General features: G+C 42.3%; 1 protein-coding gene across 2 annotated transcripts; it reads right to left on the reverse strand.

Moving 5' to 3' along the window:
- Nucleotides 1-112: 112 nt before the first annotated feature.
- On the reverse strand, nucleotides 113-24,083 carry LOC112659916 (uncharacterized). Of its 2 annotated transcripts, none has more exons than XM_025447156.3 (3): nucleotides 23,563-24,083; nucleotides 1,733-1,853; nucleotides 113-1,222 (listed from the first exon to the last, which is right to left on the reverse strand). In XM_025447156.3, exons 1-3 carry the CDS (start codon nucleotides 23,810-23,812, stop codon nucleotides 1,147-1,149), a joined length of 447 nt encoding a protein of 148 aa, XP_025302941.1. In that variant the 5' UTR covers nucleotides 23,813-24,083; the 3' UTR covers nucleotides 113-1,146. The 2 variants fall into 2 exon arrangements, with proteins under 2 accessions (XP_025302941.1, XP_025302932.1); XM_025447147.3 differs by having other exon boundaries at nucleotides 113-1,550.
- Between the last annotated feature and the right edge of the window lie 3,685 nt (nucleotides 24,084-27,768).

Genomic DNA, 27,768 nt, shown 5'->3' on the forward strand with positions numbered 1-27,768 from the left:
CCGGCTTCCAGGTGGCTGGAAGCGCGGCAGCTCCTGTTGAGCTGCAACACGCCTGGGTGCCCCGTGCTTGCGGGTGCTGCTGGCTAATCACACTTTCTGATTCACACATTTATTAAACCGGCAGCCTGGGCGAGATGCAGAGCAGCCCAGGGCCCAGCACTCTGGGCATACACAGAACACACAGGTGGGTAGGTCAAGAAATGGGGTGTCACTGCCCTGGACTGTGCTACGCCATTTCCCTCCAGGGGAGACCAAGGCCTCGACCCTGGCCTCCCCTTTCTGCAGGGGAGAAGCCTGGCTCCGCCTGGACCGCATCTCCCACTGGCGTCACAGCAGCCCGCTGGGCGCTGCCACCCCTCTCCAGCCTGCGCCTCGCCGGCAGGTCGGAGCACGCAGCTGACACCAGGCCCCGGTCTGGCTTGGCCGCACGGGGGGGCCCAGATCCTGTGGCTCCTGCGCGTGACCCCAGTTGCAACAGCAGGTTAAAGTGCACGAGCTGCCTGGCAAAAACATCCATGGTGATAAGCTGCACCCTCCTTGGCAGATAACCCCCGGCGGGGTTTACGATACCTCTGCGCAGTCCTTCCGGCGGCCCGGTTTACTAAGGGCCCCTCATTGGTCCTTCTGGTGCTGATCACCAATCACACGGCATTAACAGAATTTTTATATTTCTCCCAAAATAAACAATGACCCCGTTGCTTTGCTTTTCAACTTGCTGCTTCAATATCCAGCTTATTTTTAGTAAAATAAACCACGAGTCTTCCAAGGGCTTCACGTGGTGTCAGGGTTTGGGAATCCACCAAGCAGATGCGAGAGATGTTGACTCGGTGAGTCAGTCCTGGGCCCCAGGTGCTGGCAGGAGGGACACAGGTGCAGGGCTCTCGGAGGAGAACTGAACTTTGTCCTCCGACACCGTGTTCTTCGGCTGGACCCAGGATCTTCAATGAGGGATCCTACAGCCCTCAGAGGGCGGATTGTTACTGGATGGAACTGATATAGAGTAAGGTGGGGGAGAGGATACAAAAATAGAGCCCCAGCCTGAGTGAGCTTACGGTTGGAGTCAGGAAGATAAGAGCGAGACACGTGGAAGCTACCAGAAATACAGGGAGTTGTCAGAACCCAAAACATCTCCGGTCTGGTGACTGTTTAGCCAGTGGTTTTTACTTCAAAGGAGGAGTGGTTGGGAGACACTCTGGGGGCTGCAAGCGGTGGCAGAAGAGCCCTAGAGCAAGATTTGCAAGGAACAGAAAACAGGATTCCGTCCAAGGGTCTCCACTCTCTCTGCACCCCCAGCCCCCCAGGCAGTCTCACCTGCAGCTCCAACCACCACCTTGGTACACCACCTTGGTACACAACCACCACCTTGGTACACCTTGGTACACAGTGACTCACAAATAGGTATCTGCAGCCTGGTCCTCTTTCCCCAGCCCCAGATTCCAGTGGTCTGAGAGATCATTTCCCCGCTGTCCTGACTAGTGACTCCAGCCAGCGTTGTCACCTCCCTGTACGTACCTGCACTGGCTCTTCCCTTAGCTCCCATCTCTGGGCACCTACAAAAGGGAGACACCCAAACCGGGCAACCTGGGCTCATCCTGCACCGCCCCTTCCCCGACCCAGGCTCCTGTGCAAGCCCGGCCAGTTAGGCCTTCTATTGGCTCACCAGCCTGCTTCCTCTCCAGCCTGGGAGCATCGTGTCTGTGTTTCAGGTCTTTATGTTTCTGTTGCCTTTTACCTGGTCTCCAGACTGCAGTCTTGGTGCTCTCCAACTTTCACAGCAGGTTGTCTTGCTATGACAAGGGTCTTCTCCTGCGACCTTCCACACTGGCTCCTAGCGAGTACACCTGAAGCTCTCCCTCCAAGCGTGACCATTAAGAAAGAGAGAGAGAAAAAAAAAACCTTAGCTTTGCCCCAGGGCACCAAATTTAAGAGTGTAGCATTTTAAAATAAGGATTTTTAAAGCTTAGAGTGTACTTAGCAAGACTAGGGGCGCCTGGGTGGCTCAGTTGGTTAAGCATCTGCCTTTGGCTCAGGTCATGATCCCAAAGTCCTGGGTTCGAGCCCTGCATTGGGTGCTCTGCTTAGCCAGGAGCCTGCTCTCCCTGTTTCTCTACCTACTGCTCCCCTGCTTATGCTCTCTCTCTTTCTCTCTCTCTCTGTCAAAATAAATAAATAAAATCTTTAAAACAACAACAAAAAAGACAAATTAGTTATAGCAGGAAGCTGCCAGATGGTGCATATTGTTAATGACACCCATGGTAGGCTACCCAGTAACACCTCTAGCTGATGGTATAGTGCTGTTCCCTGCACCTAAGTGGTTAGTGCTCTGCACATAAGACTTTCAAAAGGCCCATTTATCTTTTAGTCTCCAGGTAATACTGAATTCCACCCACTTCTGAAGCACTAGCGGTGCCCAGATGGGACGGGCTCTCTCCAACCTCTGTGCCTCTGCATGGGAAGCCCTTTTTTTTTTTTTTCTGATTCCACAAGTGACTGACTCAGTGAAGCTCGACCTTGTCCCTCAGCGGACAGCTGGCTGTGTCTCGAGGCATTTGTTTATTGACACAAGCTGGAGAGAAGAGAGTTGCTATCACTGTCACCTAGTATAGCGGCCAGTCTCCATATCCCACCATGCACAGGACAACAAAGAAGGATCTGCTCCAAGTCGTCAACAGTTGCAAGGATGAGAAAGCCTGGTCTAGATTCAGCTCAATTCTCATTTGCCCTCCTTCCCGAACACTCTCCTTTCCTCTGTGAAAGGGAGACAAGCAGTCTCCCCAAATCTGGTCTGAATATGTACAGTAACAATGGTCACATTGCATGTTACTATTCACATCTTAGCCTCTTCCCCAAGCTTCTTGAGGGCATAGAATTTGTCTTCTTCTTCTCCTTATGCCACTGGAACATGGTATGACCGCAAGGGCTCAGGGAGTAACAGGCAAAAGGAAAGTACCCAAGTCTGATCCAGGCCAGAAAGCATTGTACAATGCACTGAGAATAATGCCTACCCCCCCCCCCCGGGTCACATAATCTCTTATTTACACTACCATTAGTGGCATTTGACATATAAATACCACAGTATGCTAAGTATCGCAGAGAAGAAGAATGTAGACATGCATTGTTTTTGCTTCAGCTTACACAATAAAATTTGCTGGCAAACCAGTACATCAAGGTCAAAAGAGTATTTTAAACATCAACGATTACTCTTAACTAATCCCACCCCGCCCCCCAAAAAAAAAAATATATATATATGCACTCTCGGTACATGGGCTGCCTTCCGAAAAGTGAAGAAGTAGAGGAAGGAACATCAATCAGAAGAATAAATTCTTGGAGACGTCGTAAAAAAGGAAAGAGCCCTCAGAACCTCCGAGTTATTACCCTCCTGCTCGGCCACAAAGCAGTGAAAAGTAAGGTATAAAAGGTGTGGAAAGAAAAAGGCAAAACCTCCCTCAAGCAGAGCTCCTCCACGCAGCTAACTTTCCCACCCAGATTCCAGAAAGCTAATGAAAGTCAGTTGGTAGAAAAGCAAATGTGTGAAAAGACAAGGAAAATATTTCTGAAAATCTGGTTTGGTCCTACCCAGCTCAACCAAGCGTTTCCCGGATGCCACCCCAAAGGATGCTCAAGGTGCGGGCACCCACACACCCTCATCACTGTCGGAAGGCTCTTTATCCAAGAGCTGGGCAGCCGTTCAGCCTGCTGGAGGAGTGGGACTCACAGTAAGAAAATACATTAATATCAAAATGCGAAGTCAACGGGCTATCAGAAAAAGAAAAACGGATTCAATACCAGAGAAGCCAGTTGGAGACCATGGACCCCCCTCGACTTGGCCGCACATGGATTTCCTGTTCTGTTTGCAAAGGAATCGAGAGGTCCGTGCCAAACGTGTGTGTGTTAAGAGCCTCAGGGTGACTGCTGACTCGGAGCAGCCCACATGAGAGCTCATAGAAGGGTAATGAGCGGGACCACATGGTCTCCTCCCTGAGGAATGCAGCTTCATCACAGAACTCTAAGCTCATATGGTAACCACCACAGGCCACCACGAGCCTTTCAAGACGAATGTACGTGATGTGTTAGCAAGAGATTGATGTGGCCATGTGACTATTGTGTTCGATAGTGTTGCACAGGAAGACTGGATCAGATAATAATATCCCCTGTGGATTAAGATCTTAAATGAGCAAGGTTGCACCAGAGCAACAGGGTTGCATGGAGAACAAGCCCAGTGCCCAATGCCCAGGGGTGGCAGCAGGGGTGAGAAGGGCCTCCCCTGTTCCTTCTCACCAGCAAGCCCAGGATTCGTGTTCATTCCTCACGGGTCTTCAGTCCTCTCCTGCTGGCTTCTAGGCTATCTTGTCAAGATACGGAAGGGTCCCTTTCAGGGTCTGGGCCTTCCCAGGGCTCAGGCTGAGAGGACCAGCCTCCCTCCAGCTCATCTGCCTTGAAGAGCTTCTAGTCCAGGAGGAGAGTCGGCTGCTTAATTGGACCACAAGCACAGTCAGTGCTATGGGCAAAGCAGAGTCCCTGTAAAGACTCATGTTCTGCTTGTCACTGGCAAATACTACAGCAATCACACTTCAAAATCTAAAACAACACATGGAAGTTAGTTCTCCCTCCCCGCACTCTAGCCAGATTTGTGGTGGGGGAGAGTAGCTGATACACCACTGGTTGTCAAACCTAATCAGAAAGCATCTGTTTCATTCCAGAAAACACTTACTGAGCATCTTCTATATGCTACTCTCCAAATGCCTGCAACAGTTGATAGAATTTTAAGTCAAAGAAAAAGGATACATACTTCTGTGATTTCAAGCACAAAGAGAAAAAATTTAGATTTAGGAAGAATTTTCCCTAAAAAGTTCAACAAGCTCTTGTGGAATAAATCAGGAAATAGATTTTATCCCTGGGTATGTAAATGGCCTGTCATGTTTGGGCGTAAGGACATGGTCCTTCTTTATCAGAAGGGAAGTTCACTTTCAATAGAGCATGAAGACTTTGGTTGTCTTTAATCAAATATTTTTACCTGTTAGACTTTCTAAACCCAAAGCTATTGACTTCCTATGAGGTTGGATGTGAAAACATGAAGAAAATACATCTTTTTATGCTGCATAATGGTCCATGTGCTGTCATACTTTTAGAATGTATATCTGACATTTGATTACAGATTTAATTGAGCATCTGAAGGTGTCAAATAAATCACTGCACCCATGACAAAGATGCCTACTCTTGCTGGTAAGCATATAAAATGGTTCAGCCACTAGGGAAAAGTTTGATAGTTCCCTAAAAGGTTAAATATAGAATTACCTTATGACCCAGCAATTCCACTGTTGGGTACCTACCCAAAAGAATTGAAAGCAGGGACTCAAACACTCATACAGATGTTCGTACACCAATATTTACAGTAGCATTACTCACGACAGCCGAAAGATGGAAACAACCCGAGTGCCCATCCACAGATGAATGGGTAAACAAAATGTGACATACACATACGATGGAACGTCATTCAACCTGAAAAGAGAAGGAATTTCTGACACACCCTACCTCATGGATGAAACTGAAGAACATTATGCTCAATGAAACAAGCCAGACACAAAAGGACACGGATTGTCCTTTTTCCACTTATAGGAAATGCCTAAAATAGTGAAACTTTCAAATTCATGGAGACAGAAAGTAGAATGGTGGTGGCCAGACGCTAGAGGGGGAGTCAGCGTTTAATGAGGGCAGAGTTTCAGTCCAGGAAGATGAAAACTTTCTGGGGACAGTGGTAGCGATGGTTACACAAGACTAAATGTACTGAAAGCCCCCAAAACATACACTTAAAAATTATTAAGATGGTAAATTTTGTGTATGTATATTTTACCACAATGAAGAGAGAGAGAGGATAAGTGGTGCCTACCCTGAAGGCAATCCTCCCATTGAGACCAACCCACATAACCCTTCAGGCCTGTGGCCACACTGGCCCTGATCCTTCCCACCAGACCTTTAAAACCATCACTCTCAAAGGTAACGGGTTGATGCTCAAAAAGAGGATGAGATCTTACCCCAGCTAGGCAAGATTAACATATTTCATAACGGAAAGAGAAAAGACCAGAGGAGGACTCATTTTCCATCACTGAATTAGTAACCCCAGCAGGCCTGAGATAAGCCAAAGTGCTTGAGTGCCTAGGAAATACTACTACCAGGACAAAGGGGATGCTTTCTTCCTAGCTTTCCAAGGCCTTTCTGGGTTAACGCACTATGAGAAGGTCCCTCTTGACTCCGATTGTTAAAATTACAAGGGAAAGGTGGGGTGTCAGCATAGAGCTAGGAGAGGAAAGGGGTTAGCAGGGAGCCAAGAGGAGAGGCAGAAAGACAGATGAACTCATACCGGCCACTGAGAACAACAAACTGGGAGCAGAACATAACAATTGTGTCCATGACTTAGTGGCCCAATAATTCAGGGTTGCAGGAAGGAAGGAGGGCATTTGTGTTTCTCAGAATCCTCTCCACAAAATGGTAGCCTCTTATCTTCAACCAGTATTGGACACCACTTATCACAGCTGAGGGGGAAAAAAGTTTATATAGGCCCCAGAAACTGTAATAACATAAAGGGAGAAGGGATGGGGAGATTTAGGGTGAGAAGTGCGAGGAGTTTTTTTCCAAAGAATACCAATCGTTCTGTACTTTTAGCTGTTCTACTTAACTGTCAGACATTTCCACCTGCTTCTAGAATGCAAAGCAGTGGGAAGACAAGACCCAAACCTATTCTCAACACTTCATGATGAAAAAAAAAAAAAGTGCACACTTAATTAAAACAAATTTCTACATGCTGCTTGATAGGATTTTGTTACCCTTTCCACAAAAAAATAAATATCTTAAACAGGAAGATGCTCACGAAAGCATTCTGTAAGTTTTACATTGCTATATAAACACTGATTTTTTTTCTGTACTAGTCTGCTAGGGCTGCCATACAAAATACCACAGACTGGATGACTTACACGACAGACATTTACTTTTTCTGTAGTTCTAGAAGTCAAGAGCAAGGTGCCATCCGGGTTGGTTTCCCATGAGACCTCTCTTCCTGGCTTGCAGATGGCCACCTTCCTACTCTGTGCTTATATTGCTTTTCTCTGTGTTTCTACAGAAACACAGGGGGTGAGAGATCTCTGGTGGTTCTCCCTCTTCTTACAAGGACACCAGTCCCATGGAATTAGGGCCCACCCTTATGACCTCATTTAACGTTAATCACCTCCTTAAAGGTCCTATGTCCAAATACAGTCATATTGGGACTTACGACTTCAAGATAAGACTTAGAGAACATTAAAAAAAAAAAAAAAAAAAGACTTAGAGAACATAATTCAGTCCAAAACAACTTCTACCCCATTTGCATAGAAGTCTACCGCTTTCAAAGCACTTTCATGCACATTCTCATTTTTAACCCTCACCACAAACCTGGACACAGACAAGGCAGGTGTCACCCCATTGTACAGAGGAGGAAGCTGGGTGTTGGGGGAACTACAATTCGCCTGGGGACACAAAACTGCTAAGTGGCAAGACTAGAATTCAAATCCAGGGCTGCAGGACTCCGGAGTCCTTAACAGAAGTAAAGAATGTCACTGGTTCAGTTAAAACCATATATATGTTGTACTTTCTAAGACACTTTGTTGGGGCTAAGTCCAAACACAAGAGGCCCCTCATAGAGAGAAAAGCATGTGGCCTTGGAAGACAGAAATGTGTGTGTGTGCACACGTGTCCAAAGTGTATTTCAGGGGATCCCTGGGTGGCGCAGCGGTTTAGCGCCTGCCTTTGGCTCAGGGCGCAGTCCTGGAGACCCGGGATCGGGTCCCATGTCGGGTTCCCAGTGCATGGAGCCTGCTTCTGCTTCTGCCTATGTCTCTGCCTCTCTCTCTAGCTCTCTCTCTGTGTGACTATCGTAAATAAATAAAAATTAAAAAAAAAAAAGTGTATTTCACTTTCCTGCCATTCACATTCGCTCATATACTGCTTTTCCTTCTGGATCTAATTTAGGTGACCCCTTCTCTCCCAAAGCCTGGTAGCCCGCACTGAACTTGCTCTCCTCTGAGACATTGGTCTCCAACACTCTTGAGAACATATCCCTTTCTGCCTAAAAAGGAATTCTAATTTTCATGTCTTTATAGCCCACTTCCGCAGCCTCAGCCATTCGCTCCTGGATGCAAGTCCGACTTTGCTCTGCAGCTTTGCCTGATCACAACAGTTCAGATTTGTTTTTAAAAGTTTTCCCTGAGGGACATGTGGGTGGCTCAGCGGTTGAGTGTCTGCCTTTGGTTTAGATCGTGATCCTGGGGTCCTGGGATCGAGTCCCGCATCAGGTTCCCCCCAGGGAGCCTGCTTCTCCCTTCGCCTATGTCTCTGTGTCTCTCATGAATACATAAATAAAATCTTTAAAAAAATAAGTTTTCCCTGAATCTCAGATATATGCTGAGAAGAAACTATTTTATTGCTAACTGCCTAAATCTCAGTGACATAACAATGTCCTTCTCCCAAGGTCAAAAAGAAATCCCAGAAAACAAAGTGCTATAAATCCCCACTGTTGCAGTCAGGATGCCACCTTCTCCACCATCGGGGGCATGCACTCCTCTATGAGAAGTGTTGAGGACAGTCCTTCTCCTTGTTTTTGCTTTTTTCTAGATTTTCCAGAATGAAGAGTTCCCAGAAGTTGGCAGTTCCTGAGTATGGGAAGATAGAGTAAATGTCCCCTCCCATAGTACACTATTGTGTAATCATACCGTCCAGAACAGAGTGCAGTAGTGATCTGACAATGTGTTCGATTCCAGACATAAGCACATGAATCCCTGCTCTCATCCACAGAGGTAAGCCCTGTGTACTCGTCCTCACTCTGGCCTATACCAAATGCTGGAACACTGAAGAAACAAACGTGCCATTAGCTAATACTAGAGATGGGCATGCTCTACAAAAATTGTCTCTAAAAGTTTATCTCTTTGGGGTTAATAACTGCTCTTTGAGATGACAACATCATCGAGTAAACTAAATGCAACAGGGATCCCTGGGTGGCGCAGCGGTTTGGCGCCTGCCTTTGGCCCAGAGCACGATCCTGGGGACCCGGGATCGAGTCCCATGTCGGGCTCCCAGTGCATGGAGCCTGCTTCTCCTTCTGCCTATGTCTCTGCCTCTCTCTCTCACTGTGTGCCTATCATGAATAAAAAAATAAAAAAATAAAATAAAAATTAAACCATTAAAAAAAAAAACTAAATGCAACAGATTCTTCTGAATAAAACAGGTGATGTTTCCAAAGTCGCTTTTAAGTTTTAGGTAAACCAACCATCTTGATGTGCCTACAACTATGGAATGTCCCAAGATGCAGGAATTTCAGTGTTAAAACTTGGAAGAGGGGTACCTGGGTGGCTCAGTGGTTCAGTGGTTGAGTGTCTGCCTTCAGCTCGGCATGATCCCAGAGTCCTGGGATTGAGTCTTGCATTGGGCTCCCCACAGGGAGCATACTTCTCCCTCTGCCTACGTCTCTGCCTTGCTCTGTGTGTCTCTCATGAATAAATAAATACAATCTTGAAAAAAAAAAAAAAAACTTGGGAAAGTCCTGGACAAGCTGGGATGGTTGATCACCCTATTAAATGATGTGAGACTGGGAGTCTATTACAGAAAACATAACCTTGGTGTATGTGTGTGTTGGGGGGAGTCTTTGTGGTTATTTCATTTTTCTGTACTAATTACTACCACATTTGTACTAAGACAGAGACACTATCACCTTCTTCATAGTTCCATAGTGAGAGTTTTTAAGTATTCTGTATTTGTGTGAGCATCCAGTCAATGTCATGTTAGGAGGGGCAGCAGGGCAGGCGTGATGAATAAAGGTGCCCTTGGCTGTTTCCAGTGTTCATAACCTGGCATCTATGTAGTATCCCTTTGAAAGATGTCCGTGGCAAGGGGGTATATGTAGTATGATAAGCGATGAGGTCAGGGTCTGTGACGCAAAACTGGGCTCAGGAACACACACTCAAGATTCAGATAAGCGGTTGGGGTCAGTGTTGAGAATCCTTGGCAAGAGGGTCATAGGTGGTCCATGGAAGGCACACAGGTTGGAGTTGGTAAATAGAGATCCAAGACAGAGAGCACAGGACCTCTGTGCTCAGAGCAGAGAGGAATCTGGAGCCCAGAGACCCAAACTGTACCAGAGGGTATCCAGGAACAATTCCAACATCTGGAACATAGCTGAGAAACTAGAAATAGGGAGGGAAATAAAAGATCTCAGAGGGAGCCAAAATCAATTATTACAGTCCCTCATAAAACAGCTCCTGCCAGACCATTCCTTAGAGCCTGATTCTCAGATGGTTGGTTGATCTATGTTCCATTGCAACACAGAACCCAGGAATCAGCAGCAGAAATGCCACAAATGGGCACAATGTGAGCAGAAAGATGAGTCGACCATCAAGCTAATGGCAAGAGAGAGAATATAGCAATAAAAAGAAAGGCTCATCAGTCTGGTGGTCATTTACCTATGGTAGATGACCTTGAGGGTAGATCTATGGTAGACCTTGAGGATCCCTGATAAGAGTCAATGTTCTGCTCTCATGATGCCACCTTCCACGTTCATGGGGTGGCTCAATGCCTCTCAGATATTCAAGGTCATTCACTCCTACTTGGAGAATTGTCCTACGTTGGAATACTTCTGAGTAATGAAAGGAATAAACCACTGCTAAGGGGGCCAGTCTCAAAAGCATTATGACATGGGAGGAAAGACAGCCACAGAAGAGCTCATGCTGCATGATTTCATTTATATGAAATTCGAGAACAGACAAAGTTAACCTATGATGACAGAAGTCAAAAAGTGAGTCATTCTAAAGGGCAATGGGTCTTTCTTTGACTGGAAAGAGGACATGAAGAGACTCTCTGAGGTGACTGAAATGCTGTCTTGGTTGGGGGTGCTCACACAGTATATACCAATTATCAAATGTATCAACCTAAACATTTCAGATATGCACATTTTATTGTTTATTAAATATACACCATTTTTAAAGTATTTTTTAGAACACATTTATTGATAGTGTTTTTTCTAAACCAAAAGTAACACATACCATGTCAATTACCTGTTTAAAAATTCAAAAATCAAAATAGTTTTTAAAAATAATACAATCAGGGAGCCCTGGGTGGCTCAGTTGTTAAGTGTCTGACTCTGGGTTTCAGTTCAGGTCATGATCTCAGCGTCGTAAGATTGAACCCCACATCAGGCTCCGCACTGAGCATGGAGCCTGCTTGGGATTCTCTCTCTCCTCACCCTCTGCTCCTCCCTGCCTGCTCTCTCTTTCTCTCTCTCTCTCTGAAATAAATAAATAGAATACAATCACCCAAGGTTCATTCACACGCACATAGTATATCTCATCAGTCCTGCCTATGTGCCTGGCATTGTGCCGGTCCCTGGAAATACAAAGAGGAGTAACTATTACTCCTGCCTTCCTACCACTGATAGGCCAAATGCTTCCAAGATAGTGTGATAAGGTGTGAATAAGAAGAGAGAGGTAGGGAAGGGGGTAAATGGGGATCTGGAAAGTCTCACCAGCACCAGCGACATTAGAGCTGAGATGTGGAGAATGCATGTACCACTAAGAGGATGGGGAAGGGCAAGATGAAAAATTCCAGGCAGAAACATTTGCAAAGAGAGGCCCAAAGGATACTTTTATTGAACAACAACAGGGAACCCAGGGCAGCTGGTGCATGGAGCACAGGAGAGAAACAAAAGATGAAATGAAGACACAATGAGCCAGACAGTGAGAGGCATTTGGACTTCATCCAGTGACCAGTAGGGAGCCTGAGAGGGAGAGTGAATGATCGAAATGGTTTTATCATTAGAAAATGCTGCAGCAGTATGAAGGGTGGCCTGGAAGGGGCCAGTGATAGGGCAAAGAGACCAGTGACCCTGCATAAGGTAACGCATGTTAACTAGAAAATTATGGTGATCGTTCCACGGTGTAGACAAATATTGAATCGTTATGTTGTACACAAACTAACATAATATCATATGTCAATTATACTTCCATTAAAAATAAAAAATAAGATCATAAAGGTTTCCCCTTTTTAACGCAGCACTTGAATTTTGTAAATGTAATTATCATGTGTTACTAACTAAAAAAAGACAGAGACACAGAGAGAGAGTGTGTGTGTGCCCAGTTAGCATGGTTGTAAAATCCAGGAGGTATCTGAGGAACACACTAAGGTGGTAGTGAAAGGGATGAGGCTTTTCTGGCAGAAAACAAAAATCTGTAGATTTAGCAACATCCAGAATAAGAAAAGGGAAAGAGCTGGAGACAACTTTCAGCCACTCGGCTAGAGCGCTTGGCCCAGAGATAACTTGTTTAACAAGATCACAGCTGTGGGAAGAAAGGTAAGCTGTGAGAGTGAGGAGGGCTTGAGGCGCCCACTGGACTTTAGCTGCACCTGTCTGGCTGGTGTTCAGAAGAAACATTGGAAGGAGTTCGGAAAGCAGTCACGGACCAGACAGAGAAGCTGGAGATTCATCCCCGCCAAACACCACTCAGTCCAGCCAGAACTCAAAATGTTGATGTGGGTGGTGTGAATCCGACCTCATCAGACTTGCTGAAACATTTGGAACTGAGAAGGACACCTGTCTGTGCACACGTAGAGCTAGCAACGAGAGTGTGGGCGTGGGAATCAGGAGACCTGGGCTCCAATTCCAGCACTCCTTTGGGAGTACGGTGAAGACTAGCCGAACGGGGAGGAAGAGAAGAGGGGACAGAGGTGAACAAGAGGGGCAAAGCCAGCACCGAGGGGGGAGCTCCTTCTACCACCTTCTTCCACCTATAGCCACTCCTCCTCCTCCTGATCCAAGAAACACCACTCAGCTCCTCATCCCATAGCAGAGCTACCCAACCAGCACTGCAAGGTTGAGGGCAGTCATGACCGCCATAAAAAGAGACACAGGCATGTGATAAGTCCAAGCATTAGTGGTTTTGGACAAGAAAAGTTGCCTAATTTCTGGGATCCACTACAAAAAGAAAATGTAAGACTTTCTGTTAAAAAAAAATTATGCAGGGGCAACCCATAATCTTGGGGCCCCTCCGTCTTTGGGAGCTTTGTCCTCTATCATTCAATAAACTTGACCATTGCTCAATTTAAAAAAAAAAATTAAAATTAGTTAATTAGTTAAAAAATTATTCAGAATTTCATGATGTTAACGATAGTGCAGATTACAGATCACACACACACTCATGAACTTGGAGAATTTAATCTCTCTGAATTTAAAAATCCTCCCCTCTAGACCAAAGATAATGGTGCTTGCTGCACGATGTGCTTGGGTACGTGTGTGGGACCAGCCTGACTCAGTCAGCGCCCGCTACCTGGTAGGGTTTTTCATGCTACTGGTCAGTTGCATTTGCCCTCGGAAGCAGCAATGGTCTCTAATCAGCAGGCTTTCTAGGCCAGTCACCCGGCATCTCCTTAGAAAGTAGTCGGGGGTAGGCCTGGCTTGTCTGGGTAGAAGTCTTCAGTCAAGGCCCCCATTACATGATACGCTTCAGACACTCTCAGCAAATATAGCAGCAAAAACAGGAAACAAGGCAATGCTCAAGGAAGCTTCCCTCCCCGAGGAGACACCTCCATTTGTCATGTTCCATTGCCCACGCTGTCCTGCCAGGCATTTGTATGTCATGCTATAAATAACATATCCTACCAGGAACCCTTGGCTGGGACAGAAACGAGGAGTCCATTTACTGAAAAGATCAGACCAGTGTCGTACATTGTGAATTTGTCAACTCCTGCTGCATGCTGATTCAATCCCCGCGTGACCTCGAAGCCAAAGAATGGAAGAGAACAGAGTTCTTTTTTGGGGGGTTTGTTTATCATCTAGACGCTTTATTGTTTTATCTTTAACACTTGGGATCTCTTTGTAGGGCCAAGCAGGGATCTAAATCACATTTTTCAGTGTAGAGATCCTGCAAGACCCAACACTGTTTGTTGAAAAGACAATCTTCTTCCCCTGCCCTGCAGGAACCTCTTTTATTTTTTTTAATTTGAATATTAACTGAATCTTGGGTTGGATGTGCTGAAATATTTTTCTCCTGTGATCTTCTAGGAGTTTTATAGTTTCCTGTTTCACTAAATGTCTATGATCCATTTGGAGCTCATTTTGGAGGAATATAAGGTTTGTGTCCAGATTCTTTTTTTTTTTTTTTTGGTTGTGGATGTTCAGTTGTTTCAGGACCATTTGTTGAAAATAATTTATTTTTGTAATATATGTTAAAATAAACATATACTTATGGAACTAAGACATATTTAATTTGCATTAAACCACCTAAAATCATGTCACTTTCCGTGCTTTCAGACCCTCACAGCAGTACGGCAAGGGAACAATAGTGGATGAGGGAGGGTTTTCTGAAGGAATGAGGTGTTTTTTTTTAATCTTCAAGAATTTATGACATAAGAAGTTCATATTTGTTTTAGAAACAATAGAAAATACAGACAAACATAAAGAAGAAAATAAAAACTCTTCTATGATCCTTCTACCCAGAGGTAAGCACAATTACCATTTTGGTGTATTCTTTTCCAATTTCCCCCATATACACACAATATATCTTATAAAAAGGGGGTAAAAGGGACAGCTAACTGGGTGTCTCAGTGGTTGAGCATCTGCCTTTGGCTCAGGTCGTGATCCTAGGGTCCTGGGATCAAGTCCCTGGGATCGACTCCCCACAGGGAGCCTGCTTCTCCCTCTGCTTATGTCTGTATCTCTCATGAATAAATAAATAAAAGCTTTTAATTAATTAATTGGGGGTAAAAAATTGTTTTGTACTTTTAATTTTTACTTGAAATGTTTCTAACACCTCATGTCAATAAGCCATATTTATATATATATAATCATCTTAATGGATGCCAACACATGATATGCTAACTGGCCTGCACTTCCTCCTCTTCCTGAGCACAGACCCTCTCCACCTCTTTAAGCCTCTGCCTGCCAGATTCCTGTTTTAATGGTACCTACCACCATGGCTTTAAAAAAAAAAAATGAATCCAAAGTCTTCCCTCTGTGTTTCCTTTCTTAATTCCATTTCCTTTCCTACCCGAGTAACCATTGTTTTAAAGTCAGTACTTCTCATTCCCCAGGCCTGAATGTATCTCCATTACTATCTCCAACTGTATCTATCAACAAAGTGTTGTATGGCTTTGCAGGCTTTAAACCCCTCTTGCTCTACACATTGTTCTGCAGGTTGCTTTCTTCACTCACAATGATGCTGCTGACTTTTATCCAGGTTGTTACATGTAACTTTCATTTATTCATTTTTAACTCCTATCTGGTGTTTCATTATATGAGTATATCACAATTGACTCATTCATTTCCCACTGATAGTAAAGATAAAGAATGATGCTGTCTTCATGGGTAATCTGGAAGACTTTCTTTAGGGTCCATACCCAGGACCAGAATTGCAGGGTTGAAGGGTGTATGTATTTTTATTATTATTATTCAATTTAAACTAAGACTAAAACAAAACAAAAACAGTTCACCCATTTCTCCCGCCCCAACCTCCCTCCTCTGGCAACCACTAATCTGTTTTCTGTACCGATGAGCTTGATTTGTATACACACATTTTTTCTAGATTCCACATATAAGAGAGATTATATGCTATTTGTCTTCCTCTTTGTGAGTTATTTCACTTAGCATAATGCCCTCAAAGTCTGTCCATGTTGTTGCAAATGGCAAGATGTCATTCTTGTTTTATGGCTGAATAACATTTCATTATATATATATATATCACAATTTTTTTCTAATTCATTCATCCATCAATGGACACTTGGGGCTGGGGGCCCCTGGGTAGATTGGTCAGTTAAGCATCTGACTCTTTTTTTTTTAAAAGATTTATTTACTTATTTGTGATAGACATAGAGAGAGAGAGATAGGTGAGACACAGGAGGAGGGAGAAGCAGGCTCCATGCTGGGAGCCCGATGTGTGACTCGATCCCAGGACGCCAGGTTCGCACCCTGGGCCAAAGGCAGGCGCTAAACCGCTGAGCCACCCAGGGATTCCCTGCATCTGACTCTTGATTTAGGCTGAGGTCATGATCTCAGGGTCATGAGCTCAAGCCTCACATTGGGCTCCATGCTCTGCAGGGAGTCTGCTTGAGATTCTCTTTCTGCCCCTCCCCACTCTAAAATAAATAAATTAATCTTTAAAAAATGGACACTTAGGCTGTTTCCCTGTCTTGGCTACTGTACATAATGCTGCAAAGAACATGAGGGAGCATATATCTTTTGGAGTTATTGTTTTCCTTTTCTTTGGACAAATCCCCAAAAGTAGAGTTGTTGGATCATATGCTGGTCCTATTTTTAATTGTTTGAGGAAGCTTCATACTGTTTTTCATACTGTCTGCCCCAATTTACCTTCCCACCAACAGTGCATAAAGGTTCCCTTTATTGCACATCCTCCCCAGCATTTGTGATTTCTAGTCTTTTTGATACTAGCCATTCTGACAGGTGTGAGGTGATATCTCACTGTGGTTGATTTGTATTTCCCTGGTAATTAGTGATGGTGAGCATCTTTTTACATACCTTTTGGCCATCTGTATTCTTCTTTGGAAAAATGTTTATTCAGATCTTCTGCCCACTTTTTAATCAGATTGGGTCTTTGCCATTGAGTTATATGAGTTCTTTATATATTTTGGATATTTGCCCTACGTGAGATAATGATTCATAAATATTTTCTCTTATTCAGTAGGTTGCCTTTTCATTTTGTCAATGGTTTTCTTGACTGTGCAGAAGGCTTTCGGTTTGATATAGTCCTACTTATTTATTTTTGCTTTTCTTGCTTTTGCTTTTGGTGTCAGATTCTAAAATCATTGCCAAGAACTATGTCAAGGAGCTACTGCCTATGTTTTCTTCTAGGAGTTATATGGATTCAGGCCTTGCTTTCAAGTCTTTAACCCATTTTAAGCCAATTTTTGCATGTGACATAAGATAGTATCATTCCTTTGCATGTAGCTGTTCAACTTTGCTAATACTATTTATTGAAGAGACTGTCTTTTGGGCTCCGCTGTTGTAAATTAATTTGCCATAAATGTGTGGGTTGAGTTCTGGGCTCTAAATTCTGTTCAATTAATCTACGTGTCTGTTCTTATGTCAATATCACAGTTTAAATATTACAGTTTTGTAATATAGTTGGAAATCAGGGAGCATGATGTCCCTAGTTTTGTTATTCTTTTTCAAGATTATTTTGGCTATTCAGAATCTTTTATGGTTCCATACATATTTTAGAATTGTTCGTTCTATTTCTGTGAAGAAATTCCACTGGAATTTTTATAGGGATTACAGTGAACCTGTATATTGCTTTTGGCTAGTATGGACATTTTAACAATATGAACTCTTCCAATTCATAACCATGGGATATCTTTCCATCTATTTGTGTCTTCTTCAATTTCTCTCAATAATGTCTTATATTTTTCAGTATACAAACCTTTTACCTCCTTGATTAAATTTTTCTTAGTTTTGTTATTCCTTTTGATGCAATTGTAAATGGGATTATTTTCTTAATTTCTCTTTCTGATAGTTCATTTTTACTGTATAGAAATGCAACAGATTTTGGTGTATTAATTTTGTATCCTGTAACTTTACTGAATTGATTAGTTCTAACAGTCTTTTGACAGTCTTCAGGATTTTTTTGTATATAATATCATGACATCTGCAAATAGTGATAGTTTAGTCCTTCCTTTTTCATTTGAATGACTTTTATTTCTTTTTCTTGCCTAATTACTCTGGCAAGGACTTCCAACACTACGTTGAATAAAAGTGGCCAGAGTCGGCATGATCTAGTTCCTGATCTTAGAAGGAAAGCTTTCAGCTTTTCCCCCTTCAGTATGACATTAGTTGTGGGCTTTTCGCATATGGTTTTTATTATATTGAAGTACATTCCCTCTATACCTGCTTTGTTGAGAGTTTTTATCATAAGTTGATGATGAGAGACACCTGGGTGGCTCAGTCAGTGAAGCATCCAGCTCTTGATTTCAGCTCAGGTCATGATCTAAGGATAGTGAGATCAAATCCAGGATCGTGAGATCATCAGGCTCTACACTGGATGTGGAGTCTGCTTGAGATTCTTTCTCCCTATGCCTCCTCCTTGCTCATGCTCTCTCTTCTTTCTCTAAAATAAATAAATCTTTAAAAGAATAAATTGATGTTGAATTTTGTCAGATGCTTTTTCTGAATCTATTTAGACGATCATGATTTTTATCCTTTGTTTGTTAAAGTGATGTATCGCATTGACTGATTGGCAGATATTGAACCATCCCTGAATCCCTGGAATAAATCCTACTTGATCATAGTATATGATCCTTTTAATGTATTGCTGAATTCAATTTGGTAATATTTTGTTAAGGAACTGTGTTCTTTAATTAATGAGCAGGTATGTAAAGATGTTAAAGCTGGGGGATGGTTTCCTAAATGCCTTGATTTATAAGCTGTAAGAGTTTCCTCCAAAGCATGTTAGGCCAATAGGGGAGGTGAACAAGTTGGGATATGCCAGAAAAGAACCAAAATCAATTGAACTGAGTATTATCACAAAAAATGGTGCTCAACAGTATATTACATAAGGCGCTGAAAGAGGTAGCACACTGTGACTACTTCTCACTCTATAGACATATCCAAAATGGCACAACAGTAAATTTGGGGTGCTTCCTTTGAGCTCTAGAGTCAAAAGCTCTATACACACACACACCAGTTCGTGATGGTTAAATTAATCTAAAAAGCCAGTCATTCAGATGATTGGTTTGTGAGATAAAACAATTCCCCAGTCCTCTGATCAGAAAATAAGAGATAAAACAGTTGCCCAGTCCTCTGATCAGAAAAACTGAACTGAAATTCCCATATATCATAATCTCATGATTAAAATGAAATTTGGAGTCCTTAATAGACAATATCTTTACTCTAAAAAACTCTAATGCCCCTCAGTTTCTGGCAAAACATTATGATAAATATTTCAGGCTGCTGAGACCTTTGAAACCTTTGAAATGACATTGCAAAAGGCATCAACCTGGCTTATCCATGTAAAAGTCAAGCTCTAACATGTAGATCCATAATGGATATAGTTCATGCATTTTCAATATTCTTCCTATGATAGAGCATTTGCAATCTTACGAGTTCCACGTTCCCAAGGTAGAAGTCAGAAACTATTTTTCCAGCTTCCTCTGTAACTAGGGCAAAGACATGTGACTTAATCTCAACCAATCACATACACTGGCATGAGAATTTATTCAGTTATGTTAAGAAAAGTTCCAAGAAGGAATACATATAGAGAGAATTCTGGAAAGATGGAGGCAGGGGCATAGTTTTTTAATTTCTCTGAATCCTCATATAAAAAGATTAACCAACTAGATAGCAAAACCAAATTTCCATGGACAACATTTAAACAAAACTAGATGACAACATTTCCTCCTCAAACCGTGAAATACAAGATCATCAACTGTCACGCGGTCTACATGTTCTCAAAACCTGTTTAAGAGAAAGCAGGGTGAAGAAAAAGGTGTCTGCTGGACTTGCGAGTAGGAAAGTTCCCAAATAGCCCAACAGGTATGTAAAGGAGAGCTCAGTGGGACAACTTGAGAACAGCAGCTGAAGCCAGAATGGCTTTGCCTAATCCAATAGTGAGTAAATACAAGAGTATTTCAGTAAGAACTACTGGGTCTGGAGAAGTCAAGCCTCTGTGAATTCCTGGAACTGTTAAGGTGGGGCTCCCTTTCAGGACAGGCCTCCACACAGAGGAGAAGCTTCTGGACAGGGAATCAAAACTGAGTGGATAGAGACAAAGGAAAGAGAAAACCAGTTAAAAGTGAGGGAGAAGAACAGAGTCAGGAACATTACACAAAAACAACAGAAGATAAAAATTAGAAACAACACTGTCAATCATGCCTGGTTCTAAAGGTTCAGGAGAATTGATTTTTTAAATAAACAACACAAAAATACCAAGATGAAATCCCATGTGGAGTTATTATAAGAAAAAAAAGAGATTAAAAAAAGCTATTAAAAAATCTCTATAAATCGTGAAAACCCACCAGAAGGACTTGTGTAAAACCTGTAACCTCCTATAAAAAAAAAATAAAAAAATAAAAATAAAATAATTTTTTAAGGATACAAGCCATGAAAGAACAACATAAATCAAAACTAAGAAAAACTCAGAAATAAGATGCTAGAACTCTGGAAATACTGTATATAAAAGAAAACATCATTTCAAAACTTGGAAATGAAGAGAAAATTGGAACGAATAAATACAATACCTAATGCCTTAAGAGAAATAGAAAAATGTTTTAGAAGGAAATTTTATTTTATTTTTTTTAATTTTTTTTATTTTTATTTATTTATGATAGTCACAGAGAGAGAGAGAGAGGCGCAGAGACACAGGCAGAGGGAGAAGCAGGCTCCATGCACCGGGAGCCCGACGTGGGATTCGATCCCGGGTTTCCAGGATCGTGCCCTGGGCCAAAGGCAGGCGCCAAACTGCTGCGCCACCCAGGGATCCCAGAAGGAAATTTTAAAATAAAATAGGAAAAGGGGCACCTAAGTGGCACAGTCAATTGAGTGCCTGATTCTTGGTTTTGGCCTAGGTCATGATCTCAGGGTCCTGGGATCAAGCCCCACATCAGGCTCTACATTCAGCAGGGAGTCTGCTTGGGGATTTGCTCTCTCCCCCGACCCCCTGCTCTCTCTCCCTAAAAATTAATTAATTAGTTAATTAATTTAAAAAGAAATTGAGAAAAATAAAGAGGATATGAAAGAGATCAGCAAATATGGAAACAGGCAAAGAAGAGCCGACACAGGATAATAGGAGCTGCTGAAGAAGAAAACCAAAGCAAAGGAACAGAACAAACAAACACTAAAAACTTTATTTCAAAAACTATTCAAGGGGCACCTGGGTTGCTCAGTGGTTGGGCGTCTGCCTTAGGCTCAGGTCATGATCCCAAGGTCCTGGGATCAAGTTCCACATTGGGCTCCTCTCAGGGAGCCTGCTTCACCCTCTGCCTGAGTCTCTGCCTCTCTCTTTGTGTCTTTCATAAATAAATAAATAAAATCTTTAAGAAAAAAACTATTCAAGAAAAAGGAAAAAGTAATTGAAACTACATATTAAAAGAGCACACAAAGTAGCTAAAAATAGCACCCCAGAATGACCGACACTAAAATATATTCTAGGAAAAAATCACTGAAGATGAACAGGTGATGATCTTTATGACACGGAGGTTAACTTTTCATCAGACTTTTTGACAGTAAAACTTTATGCCAGAAGAAAATAAAATAATGTATTAATAATGCAATAATTAATGTATTTAAAACTAGCTTTAAAGTATAAAGAGCACAAAATGTTAACATGCAAGAAATCAAAGAATATCACTACCATCCAAAGCCCTTTCTGAAGAATCTGCTAGAGATCAAGCTTCAGACAAACAAAATGGCCAGAGACATTGACATAAGGATTGGTGAAGAGCATCCGACAGTCTTAGAACTAAGACTAAGTAAGCCTTAAAGGGAAGAGAGTAAAGTATTTGACAATTATATGTTCAGGTCAAGTAGAAAGTATAGCACAACTGTTTAAATGGAGGGAACGAGAACCTTTGAGAAAGATGTCTAAGTGTTCATAATTCCACTTGTGGTGGTAGTAGTAGTATTGTTAATCTGAGACTTTATGTGAGATAAAATAAATGGGTAATTTTAAGATATTCTGATTATATTATCCTCTGTATTTGGGAATTAAGATAATCGGTATGAAAGAAAGGACCTACAGATTAAACATTCAAAAGGTTAAGTTTAAGAAAAGCCTAGTCATAAATGTGAATGGGAAGTACCAGTTATAAATAAACTCCTGAGGTACCCTATCTTCTATTTTGTCTTAAAAACACATATAATATTACATAACTATATATATAGTTACATATAGTTATATATATACACACATATATATGCTAGCTTTGTCCACTGAAGAAACCTAGAAATAATGGCCAATCCAGTAGCAACAGACACTATGAGTGGCCAGATTGTGGTCTTGAAATGCCATTTCGCACTAAAAGAAACCAAGGTTTCTTATAGAAATGACCGATTCTGGTCTGAGGCACAAAATGCACAAAATGAGCCTGTCATGTCAGACAATAAGGAAACTATTAAAGACCACCAGGGTCACGTCAAAAGGACTCAGGAACCAAACCGAAGAGGCCTCCACTAAGCAAAAGACGGAAAACTTATGCTTTGAAAATGATATCTGCAATTGATTTGAAATAGCCTAGTGCTCAGGTTTTAATCAAACATATTTTGATCTATGAATTCATGATATTATATACATTTTATAACTAATTAGTCACCTTTAGAGAATGATAGAGTAATAAGAATCCATGTATGGTCTTGAAAACTATTTTAAAAAGGGAAAGAAAAAAATCAAACATTTATCCTGCCTTTCTATTTTAATGAGAACAATGGAGTAATGCAGAAGTAGATAAGGGGAAGAGCATATCTTTATTAAATTATTTCAACAAAAGAATTTTTAGAGAAAAATTCTTTAGAAAAAAAATCACCACTTTGCACCCCCCCAGTGAATTGATGGATCTGGGCAATAACTACTGATAGCTGCTATCACCACAGAAATAAAGATAATCAGACATTATGTGCATCCCAATAAAAGGATATTTCATAGATGATGTCATATGTCATAACGCATCACATGCTGTAATAAACTTTTTCAGTATCGGGATGCAAAATTCGATCACTTGGTGAAGGTGGTGTATGCATGAGATTTTGATTTGGAAACGATGGTTTAAAAAACTAAAATTTAAAAAGAGAAGGACGTCACCCAGGATTCTCTCTGGCAAGAGGGCAGAGCACATGAGAAGGGAGGCATCTGGCTTTCATGGGCAACTTGGCAGGGGTTCTAGTAACAGTGCCTCAAGCCCAATGTTGGCCGCAGTCAATTTTCTACTGGAAAAGCCCAGCAATGTAATCAATGTAATTCAGCCATCGTTTCTAAGTGCAAAACTCTCTTGGAAATTCTCTGAACTACAACTACCTAATTGCCGTTACCAGATTCCCCCACCCCCTGAATGGATCCTGTTGTTTATAATTAAAGGACCCTGACTGATACAGGATCCAAAGGATTGACAATAGTGTGTTGCGTGTGTGTGTGTGTGTGTTTAAATTAATGAGTCTCCATACATTGCCATTAATTTCTCCAAATTCATTTTAAAAGCCTAGAGTGGCTGACAAAAAGGAGCTGTTTGCTTTGATCAGTGTTTGCCTCTGAAAGCCTTCAAGAAGATAAGCAGAAGCTTGGCTTTCATAGAACTCTGTGTATTTGACAGCTGTTGGGAGTGTATGTACTGTAATCTTTGGTTTTATATAAACCTGACAAGAGAGTGACAATGACAAGCCTTTCTCAGAAAATTCTGAAAGAATCGTTTATGCTGGAAGCAATTAAGCCTGAAAGCACACTCCACATTCATGTTTATTCAACATCTACGTGTCTTTTCTGTAGCACACTTTCTAGCACTTCCGAAGGTTGTTTTGCATATGTATTGTGGCAAACTGTAATAGAGTTCAAAAATACTCACTGCGTCTGCTTAGGGGAGAGTAAGAGTTTCTCTTCCTAATCATGTTGGGCTTGGCCATGCGACCTGATTTGGCCAATGGAAGGTGACAAGTAATGTGTGTCACGTCCAGCTCTAAGAGCCAGTTTGGGCTTTGCCAAGCTCTCTTTTCCCTCTGCTCCAGTGTTCCAGATAGAAGCTTCTCTGTCAGCCTGAATCCCAAGGCAGGAGGCCGTGAAGCAGAGCCATAGCTCACTCGCAATGGACATAGCATGTAAATATGTGGAGACAACCTCGAAAGCCATTGAGATCCAGAACGCTTTTTCCGCAGCGTAACCTGGCTTGTGCGTTCATAGCTTATTATTGACACCAGCTACTGTTTTTCAGCCCTGTTGATAGACCAGTGCATTCTAACCTCATTATGATGTAGATACTCGTTTCTCCACTCTGCAGACGAGGAGACCAGACATGCAGAGGTTAGATAACCTGACGCCTGACTAGAACCGGCAGTGAGATCTAGGCCTGAGTCAGGCTAATGCCAGAGTCTCCTGCCTTTTACTTTTTTTTTTTTTTTTTTTTTTTACGATTTATTTATTTATTTTGGAAAGGCAGAAGGTAGTGGGAGAGAGAGAGAAAGAATTTCAGGAAGACTCCCAGCTGAGCGCAGAGCCCAACACAGGGCTCGATCTCATGACCCTGAGATCATGACCTGAGCTGAAACCAAGAGTTGAACGCTTAACCGACTGAGCCACCCACGTGACCAGGTGACCCCAGATGCTCCTGCTCTTAGAACTACTCGCAAATTGGGTTAGGAGTGTACTTGTCATGATGAACGCCGGGCGATGTATGGAAGTGCCGAATCACAATCTTGTACACCTGAAACTAACAGTACACTGTTAGTTAATATTAACTAACTGGAACTTAACTAAAAACTTAAAACAAAAGAACAAAAAAAGTACCCCCAACTTGAGAAACTCTCGACAGACACAGCCATCCGTGTGTAGCCTCCGTAGCATCCGTGGGCCCATGGAAGCACGCGGCAAATGCTTACAGCAGGCCAACTGATGGCAATAACTACTGAAATGTATGCAGTGTCTGAGCAAAGAGATCGATATTTATTGAATGCCAATTGACCAACTGCATTGCAAAAAGTTGTTTAGGATTGATCTCTCACAGAACATGAAAAAGCTATAAACTGCAGTTTCAATGAATACCTGATCAAGGAGCAGAGTGGACCAAATGTAAGATTTAGAAGCAATGAAAAAAAAAATATTTAGAAGCAATGTTGGAAGTTGGCTGTGCAACAAACAGAGCACCAGACCCAGAGTCCAGCGGCATACATCCAACCACCCCTCCACAACTGTGGGATGTTGGCCATCACCTCAACCTTTCTGAGCCTGGGCTCTTGTATAAAAAGATCCTAATAGGGCACCTGGGTGGCTCAGTTGGTTAAGCGTCTACCTTGGGCTCAGGTTGTGAACTCAGGGTCATGGGATGGAGCCCCACATCAGGCTGCCTGCTCAATGGGGAGTCTGCTTCTCCCTCTGCCTGCTGGTCCCCCTTCTTGTGCTCTCTCTCTTGCTCTGTCAAATAAATAAATAAAATCCTTAAAAGAAAAGAAAGATACTGATAAAACTGGTCATGGGTGTCAAATGAAATAATCCACGTGGGATCCCTGGGTGGTGCAGCGGTTTAGCACCTGCCTTTGGCCCAGGGCGCGATCCTGGAGACCCGGGATCGAATCCCACGTCGGGCTCCCGGTGCATGGAGCCTGCTTCTCCCTCTGCCTCTCTCTCTCTCTCTCTCTCTGTGTGACTATCATAAATAAATAAAAATTAAAAAAAAAGAAAGAAAGAATCCACATAAATCACTTTGAATTCTAGAACAGGTTGAAATGTCCAAGCATGTGACCTGGAAGGGACGTGAGTGAGTCCAGAAGCCTGGAAACACCCTGGACTTTTGTGCCAGGGCACTTGGAGATCACAGGACTTTGAGTTACTGAAATGTCTTTTACAGAATATATAAATAGAACCATAGAATTCTGAAAGACTAAGGAATTACTAAATTGAGACATTTCACCTACAATCTAAAATTCAGGACTTCCAAAAAAATAAAATAAAATGAAATAAAATTTAGGACCTCTCGTAGATAGACATGGTGAGAGGTAACATTCTCCCCGTTGTCATGGAGAGACATGGAACCCATATGTAAGCGTAAAACTCAATGCACACATACGTACATTTGCAGTTAGGGCAGAGAGTAGCCGAAGCCAGGCTGAAAGGCTTCATGGCGGAAATGGACTTTGCTCTCTGGGTTAGTGAATTCCAGTCTTGGAAAGATCCTTAAGGGAAAGACAAATGGGCTAACACATACTGAGTGCCCTCTGCACATCGGTAACTTTACATAAGTTATCTCTAATTTTCACAACTCTACAAGGTCTGAAGTTTAAGAGGCTTGTATAACCTGACCAGTTCACAAAGCTAGCCAGTGACAAAAGCAACTCCAGTTCTTATCTGTCTGACCCCAAAGCTCAGTCTCTTTCCACTAGCCCAGCCCATGGGCCAAATTCAGCCGGCTGTCTTTATTTTTGTACTGTGAGTCAAGAATGGTTTTTATATTTTTCAACGCCTAAAAAATAATAATAATAAATATCTGTGACATGAAAAAAAAATGTGAAATTCAATTTTCAGTGTCCATAAATAAAGTGCTACTGAAACATAACCACACCTGTTTATTTACATGTTGTCTGTCAATGGCCACTTTTGTGCTACGACAGTAGAGTTAAGGGGTTATGACAGAAACTCTTTGGTCCCCAAAGTCTAAAATATTTACTACCCAGTCTTTTACAAAGAAAGGTTGCCCACCCCTGCCCTAGACCACATAGCCTTGTAGGCGATCCAGCCTCCTCCTTTTACAGATAAGAAAGCAGACGTCCGTAAAGATTATATAAATGTCCCCCAAATTAACAGTCCTGGGAGAAACATGCGTCTGGCAAGTAAGAAATGACAAGTGGTAAGTGTGGCAGGTTGAGAGGGTCGCAGATTAGTCAGTCCACGTGGCTCACTGTGATGTGGAGGGTGTGCAGGGTGAGTACAGAGGAGCCAGCCAGTTGGGAGGGTCTTGGAGTCACACCGGAAATTGAGCCCCTGGTGAAAAAATATGGAATTATTTTGGGAAAATGGAATGACAAGGAGGCAGGGTATTCAGGGAAGACAGTGTCATCTACGGCAGGGAGCCTGGACTGAGGAGATGGCTAAGGGTGGGGAGAGTACCAAACGGGGCAGATAAACTATCTTTCACTCAGTGAAATGACAATAAATGAAAATGTGTGGTGGCCATAGAATGCTGTTGATGACGTATTAGTGAGAAAAAATGGTTTGTAAAATGTGACTTTTAAAGAAGTTACACATTATGGGTGTATATAAATTTAGCATATATATGGATACGTATTCATACACACAAAAAAGGTAAAGAGAGATTCACGTCAAACTTCCACAGTAAGTACTCCTGTGTGAGAGAGGAAGCTTTCACACCCTACACAACTATACACAATTTTCTTGTTTGAATTTCTATTTCTTTTTAAGATTTTTTTTATGTATTCATGAGAGAGACAGAGAGAGACAGAGACATAGGCAGAGGGGGAGGCAGGCTCCTTGCAGGGAGCCCAATGCAAGCGCTAGATCCCAGGACTGCAGAGTCACACCCTGAGCCAAAGGCAGACGCTCAACCACTGAGCCACCCAGGTGCCTCTGAATTTCTGTCTTGAGAATGTGATATTTGCAAAAACATAAAAGTAAAGTGAAAACCCTATCACCTATAAAATAAGCAGAGCCTACGAGATTGTTAAATGTGTTACCATGGAAATAAGTAGGACTAGCCGCCAAGAGCTATTAGGTTGGTAAAATTCAAGTGTGGCCTATAAACCAGTCAATTGTATGGCGCCAATATCAATTTGCTGGTTTTGAGAGTGAACTATATTATCTAAGATGCCACCCCTGGGGGATGCTGGACAATAGGTACATGAGGCCACTATTTTTGCAACTTGTGTAGAATTAAATTTAAAAGTTGAAGAACCTATTAGGTTGAACTATATGAATGTGTCAATACTGGGCTGTTTTTGATCCTCCCGAAAACAACAATTTCATAGAACTTAACTGCATAGTTAATCTAAAGGAAAGCTTTAACTTAATCAAGTGTCTGTGAGTCTGTCTAAAGAACACTGGTGACAGG

The sequence above is a fragment of the Canis lupus genome, chromosome 35 (genome assembly GCF_003254725.2).
Source record: "Canis lupus dingo isolate Sandy chromosome 35, ASM325472v2, whole genome shotgun sequence".
NCBI classification, from domain to species: domain Eukaryota; kingdom Metazoa; phylum Chordata; class Mammalia; order Carnivora; family Canidae; genus Canis; species Canis lupus.

Bases quoted from the DNA above. Each gene is read 5' to 3' on its own strand.
- LOC112659916 (XM_025447147.3), bottom strand. From the start codon at position 23,812: ATGCTATGTCCATTGCGAGTGAGCTATGGCTCTGCTTCACGGCCTCCT. The intron at 1,854-23,562 runs GTGAGTATTTTT...TCACGCTTGGAG, and splicing joins CTCTCCCCTAAGCAGACGCA to GGAGAGCTTCAGGTGTACTC. The intron at 1,551-1,732 runs GTAAAAGGCAAC...TCCCTTTTGTAG, and splicing joins GACTGCAGTCTGGAGACCAG to GTGCCCAGAGATGGGAGCTA.